Source organism: Acomys minous, assembly GCF_964271855.1.
Source record: "Acomys minous genome assembly, chromosome: 2".
NCBI lineage: Eukaryota > Metazoa > Chordata > Mammalia > Rodentia > Muridae > Acomys > Acomys minous.
In genome coordinates this window covers 85,071,308-85,090,017 of record NC_140484.1, presented here as the reverse complement: position 1 = coordinate 85,090,017, position 18,710 = coordinate 85,071,308, and the positions used below count along the sequence as shown (strand labels likewise).

Sequence of the window (18,710 nt, the reverse complement as noted above, 5' to 3'; positions counted from 1 at the left end):
CTCAGTCTCACATAAATCTACCTGCCCAGCCGCTTGTGTGCAGGGATTAACAGCACATGCCACCATCGCTCTTGAGGCAGAGGCAGGCAAATCTCTGAGTTCAAGGCCAGCCTGTTCTTCAAAGTGAGTCTAGGACAGCCAGGGCTACATAGAGAAACCCTGCCTCAAAAAAAAACAAACAAGGAAACAAAAATAAAAGGGGGGTGGTGGTATTGAGTCTCCAGGCTAGCCTGGATTAGGATTGATTGATCCATCAATCAATCAACAAAGTAGGCCGGGAGTGGTGTGGCATGCCTTTAATCCCAGCACTCGGGAGGCAGAAGCAGGCGGATCGCTATGAATTCGAGGCCAGCCTGGTCTACAAAGGGAGTCCAGGACAGCCAAGGCTACACAGAGAAACCCTGTCTCAAAAAAAAAAAAAAATCAATAAAGTGTCACAACGATCCAGTATTAAAGAGAAAGCCAGAGAAGTGTGACGTAGCCGGGTGGTGGCAGGGCACTTGCCTAGTTCCCGTGAAGCCTGGGTTCTGTCCTCGGCGTCTCATAAATTGGGCACTCCTGCAACCTAAGCACTGGGCATGTGGGGCAAAAGGCTCAGAAGTTGAAAAGCAGTCTTGCTTCTTGACGCCCTGACTGTAGTTCAAGAGGCTGGAAGTCTAGCGTTGTCAGCCTGGGGTCCTGGGCGGGCAGGACTGGGCCTTCACCACTCCAAGGAGAACCATTCCTGCCTCGCCTCCTTTGATCTGTTCTGTCCCTGACTGGTCAGTTGCAGGCAACATATGAGCACAGGTGTGGTGCCCAGTGGTCTGCCAGTGTCTTCATAAGCCAAAGCAGTGCAGGGTACACGCAGGTTCCCACGATGCACAGCCTCCACATTTTGCCTGGCCCTGCCGGTTTTGTGGACGAGGAGACAAAGTTCCTGGGGCCATCAGGGCAGTATCCAAGTCGTCTGGGGTGGCCCTGGCTGCCTGTGTCCTATCCTGGCCACATAGCAGCGGATCGGAAGGCCGACACTATGGACCCAGGTAGCCGTGACCGTCCCACGGTGTCCCCACAGAGACAGCATGGACAGTGTGAAGCAGAGTGCAGCCCTGTGCCTACTGCGACTCTACAAGGCCTCACCTGACCTGGTGCCCATGGGCGAGTGGACGGCACGTGTAGTGCACTTGCTTAATGACCAGCACATGGTGAGGTGCCTGGCTGCCCCTCCCCCAGGTCCCTGAGGCCCCTGTCCAGACTTCTGCCCTGATGGCAGGGACCCCATCTTTGTCCTAACTTTCTAGCCCAGCTCCTCTGTCCCCAGTGCTGATACCCTGCCCAACTTCCCAGAAGCTTTCCTACCTCCTTGACATCCTTGGCTGTCCGGGACCGTCCCCATCTCAGACCCAGCCTATTTCTGAGCCTAGAGAGCCCCTAGCAAGGCCATGCCCTGCCTGTCTTGCAAAGGTCTGACTCTTGTCCCACCCGAGACTCCTAGGAGCCCACCCTGCCCCTCGTCCTGAGGTGACTTGCCCCGATGCCAGTGCCTTCTCAGTGACACCAGCATGAGGTCCCTTATGCCTGAGCTCCTTGCAGGGAGTGGTCACAGCCGCTGTCAGCCTCATCACCTGTCTCTGCAAGAAGAATCCGGATGACTTCAAGACCTGTATCTCCCTGGCTGTGTCTCGCTTAAGCCGGGTGAGTGTGCTGTCATGCTCGCTGTGGGAGGGCCTGGCTTCCCTCTGTCAGTGACACCCCTGCCTCGTGACCCAGGCGAGTGTGCTGTCACACTGGCTGCAGGAGGACTGGCTCCCCTGTGTCTATGACACCCGTCTCTCCTCCCCTCCCTAAAAGGCAGGCCAGCCTGTGTGGAAAAGCCACAGCTCTGCACTGGCGTTACCCAGGCTGTGGAGCCGCAGGCAAATGGCTTCACTTCTCAGAGCTGCTTTTCCCACATGGTTCAGGGGCTGACACCAGTGCCGTGTGCAGCAGGATTGCTCTGGATAAGGTGCTGAGAGCAAAACCTGGGGCCAGCAAGCACCCCAAAGCTGTCTGCCTGGCCGTCCCCCTCCTTTCTCCTGCCTGCTCTGCTTCTTCCTGCTCTCCGCACGCCCCTTCTTTTCCCTCCCACACCTCCGGTCCTGTGCTCACAGTCCTGAGCCTCCGCTGTGCCTGGCTATCTCTGTCTGAGTCAGACCTTAAGGGGCCCTTGTCCTGCTGGGAGGGACAGTGTGTGTCAGAGGTGGTGACTCAGTCACAGACCGCCAAGAAGGGCTGCGTGTCATGGAGCAAGCTCAGCATCGTGGACACCTCATGGAGGTCCTAGCCCAGGAGAGCTCCTGAGGGGGCAGAAACCCAAATGGAGAGGCTGAGAAAAATCAAAATACTGTCTGGAAGCCAGAAGTGACTTAAATCCTTGGGCAGATGGGGTACCTATGCCTGCCACTCATTCTGCCCCCAGCCTCTCATTACCACACATCTGAATGTGCCAGGTGCCAGGCCCATGAGCAAACAGAGATGAGGAGCCGGTGTATGATACGTAGTCAGGCCGCTGGGCAGAGCACTGGTGGGGAAGGCTTCCTGAAGAATCTCCCCCCATCCCAGACGGGGTTTCTCTGTGTACCCTGGCTCTCCTGGAACTAGCTCTGTAGACCAGGCTGGCCTCGAACTCACAGAGATTCCCCCTGCCTCGGCCTCCCAAGTGCTGGGATTAAAGGCGTGCACCACCACTGGCTGGCCGGCTTGGAGAAGGATTGTCAGGGTGGAGTCGTAGGTGGTTACCTCGAGGAGTAACAGGAGCTTTTGATCTTTCACTGTTTCCCTGTCTGGCCTGTATTGGAGCAGGGACCCAGGACGGAGCCGACCTTGACTCTGCAGTAGTGTGCCATGGTGCTCAGAATGCGGGAGCCAGGGTGTTAAGGGTGACAACAGTGGCAGAGCCCTGGAGTAAGTCAGGAGAAGCCCTAGCCTGCCCCAGGGACTGTCACACACAGGGAGCTAGCAGAGAACTAGGTATCGGGCACAGTGCAAACCTTCAGGAGACTGAGGCAGGAGGATCCTGAGGTTGAGAGCAGCCTGGGCTATTTAGTGGAACTCCAGTTTGCAAAGAGAGAAGGGATGTCCCACAACGCTCAGGCCACACTACTTCCAGGCTCTCGCTTCCCCTTGGTGTAAACCAGGCTCTTCAGTTGCCTGGTGTGAACGTGTGTTCTTGAGGGGACAGGCCCCTCCTGCCTCGGCCACCCAGCATCCCTCCCTTCTGCAGATTGTCTCCTCCGCCTCCACCGACCTCCAGGACTACACGTATTACTTCGTCCCCGCACCCTGGCTCTCTGTGAAGCTGCTGCGCCTGTTGCAGTGTTACCCACCGCCAGGTAAGTACGGCTTCCAGACTCCATGGACGGCCGCCGGGTGGGAGGGAGGGAGGGCAGCCTGGTCCCTGCCCTGTGCAGCACCTGGAGGGGTTGCACAGCTGGGCCTGTCTTGGGCCCATTTCCTTCTCACAGCCCTCTGTCCTGTGGAGAGAGCTCGTTAACTCAGCCTGCTTTATGGAGGAGGATCAAGGCCAGAGCAGGGAGTTCTAGCTCAGAGTTGCCGCACGAGATGCGTGGCACTGCCCTGTGCAGCTGGGTCTGCCTAGCATCCCGCCGCCACAGCAGTGAGGCACTTTGGGACGCTGGTCAAAATCATAAGCCCTGGGGCCTAAATAGTGTGCAGTAGTCTGGTAGCTGAGGGTGAGCCCCTTGACCTCTGTGGGGAGCGCCATGCTGGCTCTGGGGAAGGCTCCTCGGCTTTCCACACTCCTGTGAGAAACCTAAGGAGCATGAGTGCCGCAGGGGGGAAACTGAGGCTCATTGCAGGCAGGTCAGTGTGGAGTGGGTGGGAGCCCAGACCTGGGAATAGACACCTTACCTCAGAAGGCAGAGGCTCCCTCTACCCCCCCCCCCCCCCCCGCTTGGCACTGTGGGGGGCTCGAAGGCAGCCGAGCTCCTCCCTTGGGGAGTGAGCGAGAGAGCAGAACGCTCACCCACCTGCCCTCCCTTTCCCCAGAGGACGCGGCTGTGAAAGGGCGGTTAGTGGAGTGTCTTGAGACCGTGCTCAACAAGGCCCAGGAGCCCCCCAAGTCCAAGAAGGTGCAGCACTCCAACGCCAAGAACGCCATCCTCTTTGAGACCATTAGCCTCATCATCCACTACGACAGGTGCTGTGGGCGGGGCGGGGCTGCCGCCCTGAGGGAGGAGAGGACAGGGTGTGCCGGAGGGAAGAAGGCTGGGTCTGACTCCTGAGCCTGAGGGGTAGTAGGGCCTGGACCTCCACAGTCTGGAGGAGACTGGGGCCTGGGAAGAGGCCAGAGGAGTAAAATGCTCTCCTGAGGTGGATGCAGAGTTGCTCTGTATCGTGTTGGTTCAACCCTGCATCCTGGGGCTTGAAATCAGGGCTAGTTTCTGCTGGCTGTGTCCCCACTCGAGTGCACATATTTATCTGGGCTCACGGGGGCTCCTTGGAGGGATGGAACAGGAGGTTGGTGTGGGCAGAAGTGAGGGCCTGGGTCCTTAAGGAGCTGTGAGGTGGGTCAGCGCATGTCCTATCTCCATCTCTACGTCACCTGTGCCTGGCAGTGAGCCCAACCTCCTGGTCCGTGCCTGCAACCAGCTGGGCCAGTTCCTGCAGCACCGAGAGACGAACCTGCGCTACCTGGCCCTGGAGAGCATGTGCACGCTGGCCAGCTCTGAGTTCTCCCATGAGGCCGTCAAGACCCACATTGATACCGTCATTAATGCCCTCAAGGTGCAGCTCTCTGTCCCCTAAGAGTGGCCAGGTGCTTGGTGGCCTTGCAGTGGGCCCAGTGCAGTTTAGACCCCAGCTGGGTCCTGTTCTCCCTTCCTCAGACGGAGCGGGACGTCAGTGTTAGGCAGCGGGCAGCCGATCTCCTGTATGCCATGTGTGACCGGAGCAATGCCAAGCAGATTGTATCAGAGATGCTGCGGTACCTGGAGACTGCTGACTATGCCATCCGAGAGGAGATTGTGAGCCTAGGGGACAGGGCTGGACACCCGGGTGTGAGGAGGAGGCCTGGGGCCGGGCCCCTTAGGTTGGGAGGGGAGTGTGGGGCCGAGACCTGTAGGTCGACGGGAAGAAGACTAAAAGTTAGGAACACTGCGTCTAGGGAGGAGTGTGGGGAGGGTCCCTGGGCGTCAGGATGGGGTCAGCTGTGATCGTAGACTGGGAATAGCTGTAGTGACCCAACCACGGGCATAATCACACTCACACCATAACACCTCCACCACAGGTGCTGAAGGTGGCCATCCTGGCCGAGAAGTATGCCGTGGACTACAGCTGGTATGTGGACACCATCCTCAACCTCATCCGCATCGCAGGCGACTATGTGAGCGAGGAAGTGTGGTACAGAGTGCTGCAGATCGTCACCAACCGTGACGATGTCCAGGGCTATGCTGCCAAGACAGTGTTTGAGGTGAGCATCCTTCATGTCGACCCCGTGATGGGGCGCAGCTGCCAGCCAAGAGCAGAAGGGGCCAGCATCCTGTTCCGCTCCAGCCTTGGCCTCTGAGTCGCCCAAGGGGCACGGGAACTGCAATCTTGGGACCTTCCTGGCTTGAAGAGGACGCAGCATCAGTGTGGCCTCTCTGCATGGTGGTCCTTGTGCAGGAGAGGGGCCCCTTTATCCCCTGTGCAGTGATGCCCAGGCTCAGAGGGCACTGATGCATCCTGACAGGCGGGCATGGCTGGCAGCAGCAATGTGTGGCCAGGGCTGGGCAGGAGTCTGACATTCAGTCCCAGGACTCAGAAGCTATGTGAGGCTGTAACTCCCAACACTGTGGGGCCGAGACAGACAGGTCCTGGGGGTCTAGTCTAGCCAAAATGGGAACTCTGGGCTCGGAGAGAGACCCTGTCTCAAAAAAATAAGGTAGGGAGTGATTGAGGGAGACACCTGACATCTTCAGGCCTTTCTAACCCTCCACACGGGTGTGCACTCCTGTGTGCACATGTGCACACCCAGAACGTGCCAGAGTGGAAACTAATCATGGCTGTCCAGGAAGTAATCCAGGTTGGCCCACCCCTGGCTCCGCCCTTTTCCGGGTAGGCACCCCCCCACCCCCATCTCCCATAGCTTTTAGGGCCAGGGCTGGGCATGAAGCTCCAGAAGCAGGGTGTGTGTGGGAGCTCTCAGAGGCACAGTGGTGACCCTGGGCCAGGCTGGCCACCAGCTGCCTTGCACAGGCCCGAGGGACTCTATTTCCCTTGTCCTCACCTGCCCGCCCTTGCGCCCCCACAGGCCCTCCAGGCTCCAGCCTGTCATGAGAACATGGTGAAGGTCGGTGGCTACATCCTTGGGGAGTTTGGGAACTTGATTGCTGGGGACCCACGCTCCAGGTGAGGGAGCCTCATTCTGGGGGACCTCTTGGGGGTCTGGGGAACCCCCATGACGTGGAGAGCTGGGAAATGGTGCGATCCCTAGGAATCCTCTCAGCGCATGTCCCAGTCATCCACCTGGGTGAGGATGCAGCCTTACCCTGGGGAGTGTGGTGCCGGGGCCATGTCCCTGCTGACCCCACCTCCTCCGCAGCCCGCCTGTGCAGTTCTCACTGCTGCACTCCAAGTTCCACCTGTGTAGTGTGGCTACGCGCGCCCTGCTGTTGTCCACCTACATCAAGTTCATCAACCTCTTCCCTGAGACCAAGGCCACCATCCAGGGCGTCCTGCGTGCCGGCTCGCAGCTGCGCAATGCCGACGTGGAGCTGCAGCAGCGGGCAGTGGAGTACCTCACCCTCAGCTCTGTAGCCAGCACCGATGTTCTGGTCAGACCCCATGACCCAGGCCTCGGGCCCACCCACCCTCTGGGGCCAGCAGTGCCCCCTAACCTCCCGTCCTGCCCACAGGCGACTGTGCTAGAAGAAATGCCCCCATTTCCTGAGCGTGAGTCGTCCATCTTGGCCAAGCTGAAGCGCAAGAAGGGCCCTGGGGCAGCCAGTGCCCTGGATGACAGCCGCAGGGACACTAGTAGCAATGACATCAATGGGGGTGTGGAGCCCACTCCCAGCACTGTGGTGAGCCCAGTGATGGACCGCGTACCCAGGCTGGGTCCCCTATGCCTTGCCCTGTCTCACCTATACCTTGCCTTACCTTGACTGCAGTCGACGCCCTCACCCTCCGCGGACCTCCTGGGGCTGCGGGCAGCCCCTCCCCCCGCTGCGCCCTCGGCTCCTGTAGGTGGGAACCTCCTGGTGGATGTCTTCTCTGACGGCCCAACTGCACAGCCCAGCCTGGGGCCCACCCCCGAGGAGGCCTTCCTCAGGTACCGGCTGCCCTGGCTCTACCCAGCCCCGCGCCCTGCCGTCTCCCTGCTGTCCCTAGCCTCTGGTTGCCACTCTAGACTCTGCACCCTGTCCTCTCCCACAGCTGGATCTCAGCCCTCTCTTCCTTCTCTCTTCCCTCTTGCCTCTTTCCCTGGTCCTCTTGCTGCCTCTCTGGGATTGGCTGCCTGCCACACCTGTCTTCTCTGTCTGCTCTGGGATTGGATGGCCCAGCGAGCTGGAGCCCCCTGCCCCTGAGAGTCCCATGGCTTTGTTGGCTGACCCAGCTCCAGCTGCTGAGTAAGGGGTGGCCTCTGGCTATCGGCTGATGGATGTCCCCAGGGTGGGCTTCAGGGGTTCCTGGAGACGGGCAAATGCAGGGGTTAGAAAACAGTGAAAGTTGGGATTCTTTGGGAGCCCCGTCTGTCAGGGTCCCACTCCCAATCCTGAGGGGCTCTGGGCGTCTGCCTTCCAAGAGTGTTACCTGTACCCCTGGCCCCCAGCCCCCAGCCCTGCACACCTCACTTGTACCTCTCCCCCAGCCCAGGTCCTGAGGACATAGGCCCTCCCATCCCAGAAGCGGATGAACTGCTGAATAAGTGAGCTCTGGGAGAGGGGGGCGGGGCGGTGGGGACAGATGGGGAGCAGAGACAAGCGGTCAGGAGCGCTCCCGCCCTGACTGCCACCACCCTGCCCAGGTTCGTGTGTAAGAACAGTGGGGTCTTGTTTGAGAACCAGCTGCTGCAGATTGGAGTCAAGTCTGAGTTCCGGCAGAACCTGGGTGTGTCCCGGTGACCTGGAGGTGGGGTGGGGGTGCTGGAGGGGCGGGGTTGTTGGCAGCATGGCTGGCTGGGTGATGGCAGGGGGTGGGAGCAGAGGAGCGTGGATGGAGCCCTCTCCGCCCGCTGCAGGCCGCATGTATCTCTTCTATGGCAACAAGACTTCCGTGCAGTTCCAGAGCTTCTCGCCCACCGTGGTCCACCCTGGAGACCTGCAGACCCATATCCTCTGCTCTCAGCCCTGGCAGTGCCCCCCCACCCTTGTGGAGCCCCGGGAAGCAGACGCACCTGGTCCATCCCCGTTTAGCCCCTCTCCCTGTGAGCTTCTGAAACTGCAGGCCTCTTTACCCAGGGACAGATGACCTCAGCTACCCTGCCAGGCATCCTACCCTCCCTGACGGGGTTCTCTGTGGGGCCCCTGCACTCTGCCCACACCTCTCACTCTGCAGTACCTGCAGCTGAGTGACCTGCCTCCTAACCCTCCTTTCCGCTTAGGAGAATCTTTCGTTGTTTTTGAAGCTGTTTACTGTGGCCTAGGCTGGCTTTGAACTCACAGTGAGTCTTCCGGCTCTGCCCGCCATGTGCTGTATTAGAGGTGTACCCCAGCAAGTCCCCTTCCTTGGCCCTGTTGAAAGAGCAGGTGGAATGTTCTGGAAGCTATAATGCAGAGCCTCAGTCTGCACGTGTGAACCTAGAGCAACTAGCTCTCTGCTTCTCTCACCAACTTTTCCATCAGAACCCAGGGTAGACAGCTGTGTGTGTGAAGTAGGGCAGGGTAGGTGGGGTGTAGACACCAGCCAGCCTTGCACATGTTCCTGTCGTGAAGTCGGGCCTGAGTACAGTGACAGTAATTGGCTCTGTCTGGGTGCGTTGGCCACACTAGCACAGACAGACATGTTGTTTGGTTTTGTTTTTAGACAGGGTTTCTCTGTGTAGCCTTGGCTGTCCTGGACTTGCTCTGTAGACCAGGCTGGTCTTGAACTCACAGCGATCCACCTGCCTCTGCCTCCCAAGTGCTGGGATTAAAGGCCTGCACCACCACACGCAGACAGACGTGTTCTGGTGGTAGATAATTTAATTGACTCCTCAGGACATTTTACATGGACCCAATTCGATTGGTTTTTGTTTTTTGAGACAAGGTTTCTCTGTGCAGCCTTGGCTGTCCTGGAACTCACTCTGTAGACCAGGCTGGCCATGTACCCAGTTTGAACTGGAGGCTAAGAAAATATTTAGCTTGTCCACCATGGTCCATGTGCTTAGCCAAGAGTGGAGGCCGGAGGAGATTCCTAGGTGTCCCACGTCACAGGAGGGATGTGGGAGTGACATGTAGGTGAGTCTGTGGTCAGCCCTCAGAGCCTCTGCTGTCCCCCCACTGTCTCTGGCTTCCTTGACTATGGGGCCACAGCTGGCGGTGCAGACCAAGCGCGTAGCTGCACAAGTGGATGGCGGGGCACAGGTGCAGCAAGTGCTCAACATTGAGTGTCTGCGAGATTTCTTGACACCACCGCTGCTGTCGGTGCGCTTCAGGTGAGTTGGGAGCAAAGAGCAACGCCCTGTGCGGTGTGTCAAGTGAGGCCAGGTCTTCAGGGATGGGGCCTGGCTCAGCTGCTTGCTCCCCATCTGTTCAGGTACGGTGGTACCGCCCAGTCCCTCACTCTGAAGCTCCCAGTGACCATCAACAAATTCTTCCAGCCCACAGAGATGGCCGCCCAAGACTTTTTCCAGCGCTGGAAGCAGCTAAGCCTGTGAGGGGCGGGGCTGAGGGGCGGGGCAGGGCTGAGGGGCAGGGCCTCCTGGGCCTGACTATGCTTTCAACCTCCCAGCCCCCTGCAGGAGGCACAGAAAATCTTCAAAGCCAACCACCCCATGGATGCTGAAGTGACGAAGGCCAAGGTGAGTGAGAGGCTGTGAGGTCACTGGGCGCTGGCCTCTGGATGGCCCAGTTCTCGGGCGTGAGGGTTTGACCTGCCCCAGGCTGCAGGCTTCTCAGCTCTGCTTTGCTACCACCCACCCATTCTAGCTTCTGGGGTTTGGCTCCGCTCTTCTGGACAATGTGGACCCCAACCCTGAGAATTTCGTGGGTGCTGGAATCATCCAGACGAAAGCCCTGCAGGTGGGGTGTCTGCTTCGGCTGGAGCCCAATGCCCAGGCCCAAGTGAGTGCTGAGGGAGGACCCGTGACCCCACATTTGCTGCACCCAGCCCTCCTTCCTGTGCCTCTCACTGGTCTTCTTTCTATACCTACCTTACCTCTCCGACCTTGGGCTCTGATCTGATGGCTGCCATCTCCACAGATGTACCGCCTGACCCTGCGCACCAGCAAAGAGCCTGTCTCCCGTCACTTGTGTGAGCTGCTGGCCCAGCAGTTCTGAGCCCTGGACTCGCCCTGGGACGTGGCCAGTGCCAGGCAGCCCTGGGATGGAGGCAGCTGTGGTGGAGGGGGCAGCGAGGGGACCTCCAGTGGTGACAGCAAAGACCCCAGGGGTGGGGGCATGCCTGGGAGCTTCCTCTGGCCTTTTGTATTTTATTTTTGTTCATCTGCTGCTGTTTACATTCTAGGGGGGTCAAGGGAAGCACCCTCCCTTCCTTGTCCCCTGAAGCACAGAGGGGAGAGGGCGAGGGAAGTAGGTACCTCCTCCCCTCCCCCATTGAAGCACTCCCTCCCTCCCTCCCTCCCTCTCCCCATCCAGGGGCCGTGTATTATTGTGAGCGAATAAACAGAGAGATGCTAATATTACCCCATCCGTTGACTGCTTACCCCTAGGATATCAAAGGAGTGGGGTGAGGGCTTGTAGAGTGTGGGTGGCCAGGCTCCGCAGCCCATGGGTGGGGCTCTGAGGGGACAGCAGTAACAGTAGCAGCCGCAGCCCTATCTGCAGAGCCACCAGTTGACACCCCGTGCCTGGCCCTAGCACCAGATAGCAGGCTTTGGGCGTCTGGGCCTTGTGGACCGCATCTTCTTTCTCTGCAGGGCCTGGCTCTGAGGAGGGACAGGAAGGCCTCTGGTGAGCAGCACGGTGTGGTATCCCTCAGCTCAGCTCCACTCCTTGGCAGCAACTCCCAGATCAGCCTCTCTCCGCCCAGCTCTGTCGCTTTCCCCTGACCTGTGTGTGTGCTCACACAGTCCTCACATGTAGTTCCCCTGACCTGTGTGTGTGCTCACACAGTCCTCACATGTAGTTCCCCTGACCTGTGTGTGTGCTCACACAGTCCTCACATGTAGTTCCCCTGACCTGTGTGTGTGCTCACACAGTCCTGACATGTAGTTCCCCTGACCTGTGTGTGTGCTCACACAGTCCTCACATGTAGTTCCCCTGACCTGTGTGTGTGCTCACACAGTCCTCACATGTCGTTGGCACCAAGTGCTGTCCCCAGCACTGCAGTCCCCCTGCTGAGGATCACACCCTGCTCTCCCCAGTGCAGGCTGTTCCTGGTACTCATACTCTTTATACAGCTGTGTGGTCTTTATCCAGCTGGGCACTATCTCTGCCTGTGTCTCTTGGGGCCTTAGGGGCCTGGGGCAGCTTCCCAGTGTGAAGTCTGCAGGATCCTCCCCTCAGCCTGAGCAAAGCTCTGTCTAGGGCTGTGGAGGGCGTCAGGTGTGGCTGACTGCGCTCTGCCACTTAGCCTTGCTCAGATCTAGCATCAGTCACCATAACTGACAGTCCTTGCCTAGGAGGGGGGAGGAAGGCCACATTTTTTTTTGAGGTATGTATAGCCCCAGCTGGCCTTCTTGGCCACAACAGGGCTGAAATCCTAGGTGTGGGACAAAATGCCTAGCCTGGAACCAGCCCTTACTGTGCAGTGGCTGGAGAAGAGCTCCCAGAATTAAGTAGAAAGATGGATAGGGGCAGCTCAGACATGGGGGCTGCTCTATTCAGGGTGTGCACCCATGTGAGATTCAAGCCTGTCACTCACCTGGTGGGAAGTGCGTGGTGGCCACCAGTGTGTAGAAGTTTCTAAGGAGGCGCCGGCGCTGCTCAGGGGAAGGCTCTAGAGACACATGAGCAGTGTAAGTAGGTGGCCTCGGCCTCGACGCTCTCCCAACCACTGCTCCCCCACGCACCTTTATCCCTCGAGGGCTCCACACTAAAGAGGCAGCGTCTCAGTTCCAAGTGGAGCAACAGCAGACTGGGGAAAGGCACTGTCAGGCTGTGGGGAGCCAGGGCAAATGTCCTGCCCCGCCCTGAGCCCCACATCCTTACCCAAGGATGTCGCTGTGCAGCGGGAACCCATCTGGCAGCGCCCTAGGGCCCAGTGTCAGGCAGGCCCGGAGGGGCTCCAGCAGCAGCTGCCACCAGCGTTCCAGTAGCTGCGGGGACATGATGGGAGGAGGTGAGGGCCCGGAGTGGAGAGAGGGTTAGTGCCTTGTGGAGCTTGGTTGGCCAGAGCCTGCATGCAGCAGGTGGCGCTCACTGAGGGTATGTGCTGGGGCAGCAGAGCGACAGTCCATCACCTGTGTGTCCAGCTGGCCCAGGGCCGGGCGCGGCCCACACAGCATACACAGCTCCAGGCCCCGCAGGAGCGTCAGCGTCAGCAGCCGGTGTGGGACCTGCGGCAGGTGAGCAGGGTGGGACTAAGCCTGGCCCCGTCCCGCCCACTGAGGCCCCACCCTGGCTCCGCCCACTCACCGTGGGGCTTCCATGGGGCAGGTACACCGGGTAGTCTCGAGCAGCTTGTGGTGGCAAGGACCCCACCAGCCAGGGGATTAGCACGGCTTCAGGCATGCCTAGGCGCCACCAGCCCTCGGTTGCTGCCACCACTCGGCCTGACACCAGCAGGCTGACAAAGGCCGTGCCAGTGGCTTCTGCGAACCCTGAGAGGGTTTCCTGGGGAAGGGGTCAGACTAGGAGTCACGGAGCAAGAAGGAGCTCCCTGGCTGAGCAAGAGCCGAGAGTGCTGTCAAGCTCCTGTGACACACCCTGTCTGTGAACAGGAACACAACTTTCCTGTTAGTCAGCAGCCTCAATTCCCCATATATACAACACTTTCTCTTTCTATTTCTCTTCAGTAATGGGGATGGCTCTACTGCTGCGCCACATTGAAATTTTGAGTCAGGCACTCACTGGGTTGCCCAGGCTGGCCTTAAATTTTGCCTCCTCTTTCTCCAGAGAAGCTGGGGTGACAGGCCTGCACCAGGAGGCCATGCAGTGCCAGTGGTTTATAAACAACAGCAGCATCTGCCATTGGATTCCCTCCTCCTGAGAAGGCACAATCCATGACCTACGGAAGCCTGCGAGGTCAGGACACATTGGCAGGACACGCCTCTAATCCCAGCACTCAGGAGGCAAAGGCAGGCGGATGTTTGTGAATTCAAGGCCAGCCTGGGCTACACACAGAGAAAAAACTGTCTTGAAGAAACAAAGAAAGGAAGGGAGATGAGGAGTTGCCCAGATGAGGAGGAGGAGAAGCTCCTGCAAGGCAGAGAGGCAGGGAGTTTGTCCTGGGAAGGAAGCAGCAGGGAGCAGTCAGGAGGGACGCTGGTGAAGAAAGTTCTTTTAGAAAGAGTTGAAGTAAAACTTAATTCCAGGACAGTAAGAGAATGCTAGGAGACCGTCCAGAAGGGAGAAAATGAAGGCTGAGCCTGCGCTGTGGGGACACAGTTATTTCTATAGCTGCCCCAATACCTGCAGGAGAGACCCGTCTGGAGGAATGACACAGTCCACACACTGCGTCAGGTCCCCGATGAGCTCCGAGTGCCCCAGGAAGCTGTCAATGAGACAGTAGCTGGCCTGGTGGAGAAAAAAAAAGAGAGGCCGTGAACCCAGAGCAGCCCAGAGAAAAGCTGGAGCCAGCTCTAGGGTTGAACACCAAGATCCCAAGGAACCTTCCCTGGCCCCATGCTGTTCCAGTGCCTACTGGGAATTGTAGTTCCAGACAAACAGGCACACGTGAGGGATCCTAACTGCACTCATGTCCCACAGCCTCACCCTCAGTTCTTTCTTCAGTCTCTCCACATTCCGGATATTGGTCAGCTCCTCGAGTCCCACAATGAGAACCTGGAAGTCACACAGGAGAGTGGGATCCTTACTTAGGTTCCAGTCAAAGTGGGCAGTACTTGGAAGGGTGTGAGAGAGGGGGGCCAGGCTTGGATCCCTGGGTATGAGGGAGGAGGCTGAGGTGTGGACGCCTGGGTATGAGAAAGAAACGCAGGGCTCTGGACTGAGGGAAAGGGGCGGAGAGTGCAGAGTCTTGAGTTTAGGAGAAAAAGTGGGCCCAGTCTCACCATGGCCCCAAACACCATGTGCAGCATTCTTTCCAGCCTCAGCTCACAGGTGCCCTCCTCAGATGACAGAGCAATGAGGGTGATGCTGTGAAGGTGACAGATACGGAGCGAGCGTGAGGTCAGGCCTGGGAAATGGGGCCAACTGCGTGCTTTGGTGTCTCCTAGCTATTCCTACGCTGGTGGCTACGTCCCGACAGGGAAAAGCAGGGATCAGAGAGGGTGCGCAGTTTAGCAAAGATCCCACAGCCAAGTTACAGCTGACCAGAGCTCTGCCCCCGCCCCCACCACCTTAGCCAGGAACCACTGCCCAGGTTTTGTCCCTTGGTCCCTTGGCGGAGCAAGGGACCTGTCATGGAAGCTCTTCCACACCACGGTTGTGTCCTCCGTTCTTGCAGAGTTGAGGTGCACGTCCAGATTCTGCCCGAACATGTGGACCCCATTGAGGGAGCCGATGACAGAGAAAGGGAGCTGGTGACAGAAAGGAAGCTGAGGAGGGGCAGCTCCCAAGGCTTCACCACTGAAACCCTGGTGCCCTACTTGGCCGCCTCCCCTATATTCCCCCAGAGGTCTTCAGGATATCAGGCCACCCCCCCGCACCCCCCCTCCCCGCCACCCCCACTCCCTGTGAGAGAGAGACGTGACCTGCAGTCCCAGCTTCCCAATGCCCTTCTTGTTTAGATGCAGGAGTTCAATGTCCCACCTGTTGCCGGGAGGGGGCGCCGCCGGCGCTGCTCCTACAGAACAGGGGGACGCCGCTGGAGGCTGCAAGGCACAGCAGATGCACCGTGCTTCCTGGCCCCTCGTCCCCCATCTGGAAGCCCGTACCCTGGGAAAGTCACTCTCAGTGTGGATCTGGGAGCATGCGGGCAGTAAAATAAGCCGGCCTGCTGCTTGGGGCCGCCAGAGGGCGAGAAGCGAGATGACCAAATTCCCGCCTTCGTCAACTCAGACCCTCCAACGGGATTAGATTCTTTCCGCCCCGGCCGGAAGTCATCATGACCCTAACAAAGATGGCGACAAGTAATGTTTGCGAAGCGCTCACGTTGCAACCGGACAGCTTCACATCCTTTGTACAACGCGATGGTGGTGATGGTGCCAAGGTGGTGCCTAGAAACCTTCTTGCGAGCTGTAATAATGTACATGCTAACTTTTTAAAAACAACTGGTTGAAGATGGAGGCAGTGCTAAGGCATTGCCTGGCAACAGCAGTAGGCGTGGCCTTAGTGGTAAATACCTTGCCCCACTCAAAGATGGAGATGTGCTCAGGCATTGCCTAGCAACCACCATTCAGACTAATTTCCGTTTCGAAACTATAAACAGCTGTGCCACCATCTCCCCTTCGCTTTTTCAGTGTGGTTTGGTCCGGGCAGCGTTGCCTAGTAACCACCAAATGAGGTGGTTGTTTTTGTTATTAGTAAAAGGCAAAAGAAAAGAAAACCTTTTCCAAAATCACGAAATCCACATAATTTCTGACAACTTCTTTCCATGAAACCATAGGAGTTCGCACCGGACACCAGGACAGATTTTCACGAACATGAGCATTGTATTATCATTTCCATATCTTTCCTCACCAAAGGCATGGCTAGGGGCCAGTGAGATGGCTCAGCAGATCACAGCGCTTGCCCTGGAGGCCTGACAAGTGAGCAACCGAATCCCTGGAATCTTACAGGGGAAGGAGAGAATGCGTTCCACAAAGTTGACCTTCGGACGCGTGCCACGGCACACTCGCTATATTAATAATTTGTTTGGTTTTTCAAGACAGGGTTTCTCTTGGCTTTTCTGGACTCACAGTGATCCACTTGCCTCTGCCTCCCAGTGCTCCGGCTCTGGGTTAACAGTTTTAGCTGCTTGGTTATGTTTGAGAGCAATTGCTTTCATTTATTAAACATATTACAAAACAAGGGTTTTGTGGGTTTTTGTGTTTGTTTTTGTTTTTGTTTTTTCAGTCAGGGTTTCTCTGTGTAGCCTTGGCTGTCCTGGACTCGCTTTGTAGACCAGGCTGGCCTCAAACTCACAGCGATCCGCCTGCCTCTGCCTCCCGAGTGCTGGGATTAAAGGCGTCCGCCGCCACCACCCAGCCACAAAACAGTATTTTTAATAATGTATTTTTATTTCATGTGCAGCGGTGTCTTGCCTATGTATATCTGTGTGAGGGTTTTGGGTCTCCTGGAACTGAAATTACAGTCAGTTTTGAGCTGCCTTGTCCGTGCTGTGAATTGAACCCTGGTCCTCAGAAAGACCAGCCAATGCTCTTAACTGCTGTCTCTCTAGACCTACAATACAATATTTTAAAGTAACACTTTTTAGATGCTGTTTTCACTCTAGACTTTATATTCCTATAGTTCATAAGGAATAATTAACAAGTGTATTCTGTAAGTGAAAGAAACAGAAACATACAATAATTTAAAAGTCTGTACATGGTGGTACAATCCCTTGAGGCCGACCTAGTCTACTCCCCCAATCTACTGTCAAACAACACAATAAATGACTAGATAGATAGATAGATGTAACTTTAAAAATTCTATGCACACCTTTAATCCCAGCACTCTGGAAGCAGAGGCAGGTGGATCTTCTGAGTTGGAGGGCAGCCTGGTCTACAGAGCAAGTTTCAGGACAGCCAGGGCTACACAGGGAAACCATGTCTCAAAACAAAACACAACAAAAACCCCAATTCTATGTGGGAAAATTTTTTTCGCTTATGGATTAGCCTTAGGGTTAAAAAAAAAAGCTGGCTCGTGACTGGCAGCTGGATCTTCATGTGGGTCCCTAGTGAGTTGAGCGGTCGCTCTCTGACATGGCTCTGTTGCCTGCTTTGCTTTCGATCACTGCCCTTAACTGGGCTGCCTGGCCTCAGTGGATGAGGATGAGCTCAGTCCTGAAGTGACTGCTTGTGTTGGGGTGTGTTGGTGATGGTGGGGCTCCCCTTCTCTGAAAAGGAGAGAGAGGGCAGGAGAAGGGGGAAGGTGGTACTGGGAGGAAAGGAGGGAGGGGGCTACGGTGGGGACATAAAGTGAATATAGAAATTAAAAATTTAGCCGGGCGTGGTGGCGCATGCCTTTAATCCCAGCACCCGGGAGGCAGAGGCAGGCGGATCGCTGTGAGTTCGAGGCCAGCCTGGTCTTCAAAGTGAGTCCAAGATGGCCAAGGCTACACAGAGAAACCCTGTCTCGAAAACCAAAAATAAATAAATAAATAAATAAATAAATAAATAAATAAAAATAAATTAAAGGGGACAAAAAAAAAAAAGCTTGCTCAAGCTGGTGGCTGGTGGCGCATGCCTTTAATTCCAGCACTCGGAAGGGGAGGTAGGAGAATTTCTGAGTTCCAGGAGACCATAGTCGTCTACTGAGAGAGCGCCAGGACAGCCAGGGCTGCACAGAGAAACCATATCCGAGGAAGGGGGTGGATGGGAGAGAGGGACACACACCAAAAACCAGGAGCGGGGAAAACATCCCAGTTGCTAAAGGATCTCCACCACCCACATTAAAACAAAAACCAAACAACTGTGCTTTAAAAAAAAAAACCAAACAACAACAACAACAACAACAACAAAACGTGCTTGTCTACGATCAGGATGTCAGCTGGGCATGGTGGCACATGCCTTTAATCCTAGCACTCGGGAGGCAGAGGCAGGCAGAGATCTTTGTGAGTTCAAGGCCAACCTGGTCTACAAGACGAGTCCAGGACAACCGAGGCTACACAGAGAAACCCTGTCTTGAAAAACCAAAAAAAAAAAAATAAATAAATAAAAATAAAGTTTGAAAAAGGTGCTTGTATCTCTTTTTCTTGTTTTATTTTTGGAGACAAAGTTTTTCTGTGTAGTCCTGGCTGTTCTGGAACTCACTGTAGACTGTGCTGGTCTGGAACTCAGATCTGCTTGCATACACTGTGGGCTGGTAATCAAGGGGAGCACCATCACGGCCTGGCTTTGTATCTTTTTATATTAGTAAGTTTTATTTAGTAAATTTCTGTCCACGATAATTTTCCAGGTCACTTTCTATTCGTTTTGGCTTATACTGTTAGTGGCAATGCTGAGACTAAGTTTTCCCGACTATACCATGCAGTCCTGTTACACTTTTTATTAATCTATTGTTATTTCTATTTTGTTATTATTATTTATTTATTTATTTTTAAAGAAATGTATTTGCTTTAAGTCGGTTTCTGGCTTCTTTCCCAGAAATCAGGGATTAGGTGTTGCCTAGCAACCTCCACTTAAATTGGAATTCGCTTCTTTTCCAGCGAAAACAACTGCCTTAGCTTCCCACTCGACTGCAATGATAGTGTTGCCTGGCAACGTCGTTTCGGCTGCTGTGATTGGACCACTCTCCCCCATCGGTTCCTGGTCAGAAAGAATAGAATTTATTAACTTAATCTAAGTGTGAGAACACAACGGCGGGCTACTCGTTGCCTAGCAA

At 56.2% G+C, this 18,710-nt stretch overlaps 2 protein-coding genes across 4 annotated transcripts in view; one reads left to right on the top strand and one right to left on the bottom strand.

The window, feature by feature from the left end:
• AP2A1 (adaptor related protein complex 2 subunit alpha 1) overlaps positions 1-10,807 on the top strand; it is a 32,434-nt gene extending 21,627 nt beyond the window's left edge. The window contains exons 5-24 of one of the 2 annotated variants that reach the window (XM_084771139.1): positions 1,058-1,187; positions 1,576-1,677; positions 3,245-3,353; positions 4,030-4,180; positions 4,599-4,767; positions 4,869-5,006; positions 5,270-5,452; positions 6,275-6,372; positions 6,566-6,797; positions 6,879-7,046; positions 7,134-7,294; positions 7,527-7,592; positions 7,835-7,891; positions 7,991-8,073; positions 8,204-8,294; positions 9,476-9,598; positions 9,700-9,816; positions 9,895-9,964; positions 10,092-10,226; positions 10,365-10,807. In XM_084771139.1, the coding sequence (XP_084627265.1) occupies positions 1,058-1,187; positions 1,576-1,677; positions 3,245-3,353; positions 4,030-4,180; positions 4,599-4,767; positions 4,869-5,006; positions 5,270-5,452; positions 6,275-6,372; positions 6,566-6,797; positions 6,879-7,046; positions 7,134-7,294; positions 7,527-7,592; positions 7,835-7,891; positions 7,991-8,073; positions 8,204-8,294; positions 9,476-9,598; positions 9,700-9,816; positions 9,895-9,964; positions 10,092-10,226; positions 10,365-10,442 (2,461 nt within the window). In that variant the 3' untranslated portion in view covers positions 10,443-10,807. The remainder of the gene's footprint in view (positions 1-1,057; positions 1,188-1,575; positions 1,678-3,244; positions 3,354-4,029; positions 4,181-4,598; positions 4,768-4,868; positions 5,007-5,269; positions 5,453-6,274; positions 6,373-6,565; positions 6,798-6,878; positions 7,047-7,133; positions 7,295-7,526; positions 7,593-7,834; positions 7,892-7,990; positions 8,074-8,203; positions 8,295-9,475; positions 9,599-9,699; positions 9,817-9,894; positions 9,965-10,091; positions 10,227-10,364) is intronic. The other variant, XM_084771140.1, reaches the window with a different exon arrangement.
• On the bottom strand, positions 9,883-15,289 carry FUZ (fuzzy planar cell polarity protein; the record flags this gene model as incomplete). Of its 2 annotated transcripts, none has more annotated exons than XM_084771270.1 (11): positions 14,997-15,289; positions 14,643-14,764; positions 14,297-14,381; positions 14,001-14,069; positions 13,698-13,802; positions 12,702-12,899; positions 12,527-12,622; positions 12,276-12,382; positions 12,137-12,201; positions 11,989-12,063; positions 9,883-9,944 (listed from the first exon to the last, which is right to left on the bottom strand). In XM_084771270.1, the coding sequence occupies exons 1-11, from the start codon at positions 15,105-15,107 to the stop codon at positions 9,883-9,885; spliced, it is 1,095 nt and encodes a 364-aa protein (XP_084627396.1). In that variant the 5' UTR covers positions 15,108-15,289. The 2 variants fall into 2 exon arrangements, with proteins under 2 accessions (XP_084627396.1, XP_084627395.1); XM_084771269.1 differs by lacking the exon at positions 9,883-9,944 and adding an exon at positions 10,800-11,050 and having other exon boundaries at positions 14,997-15,249.
• Between the last annotated feature and the right edge of the window lie 3,421 nt (positions 15,290-18,710).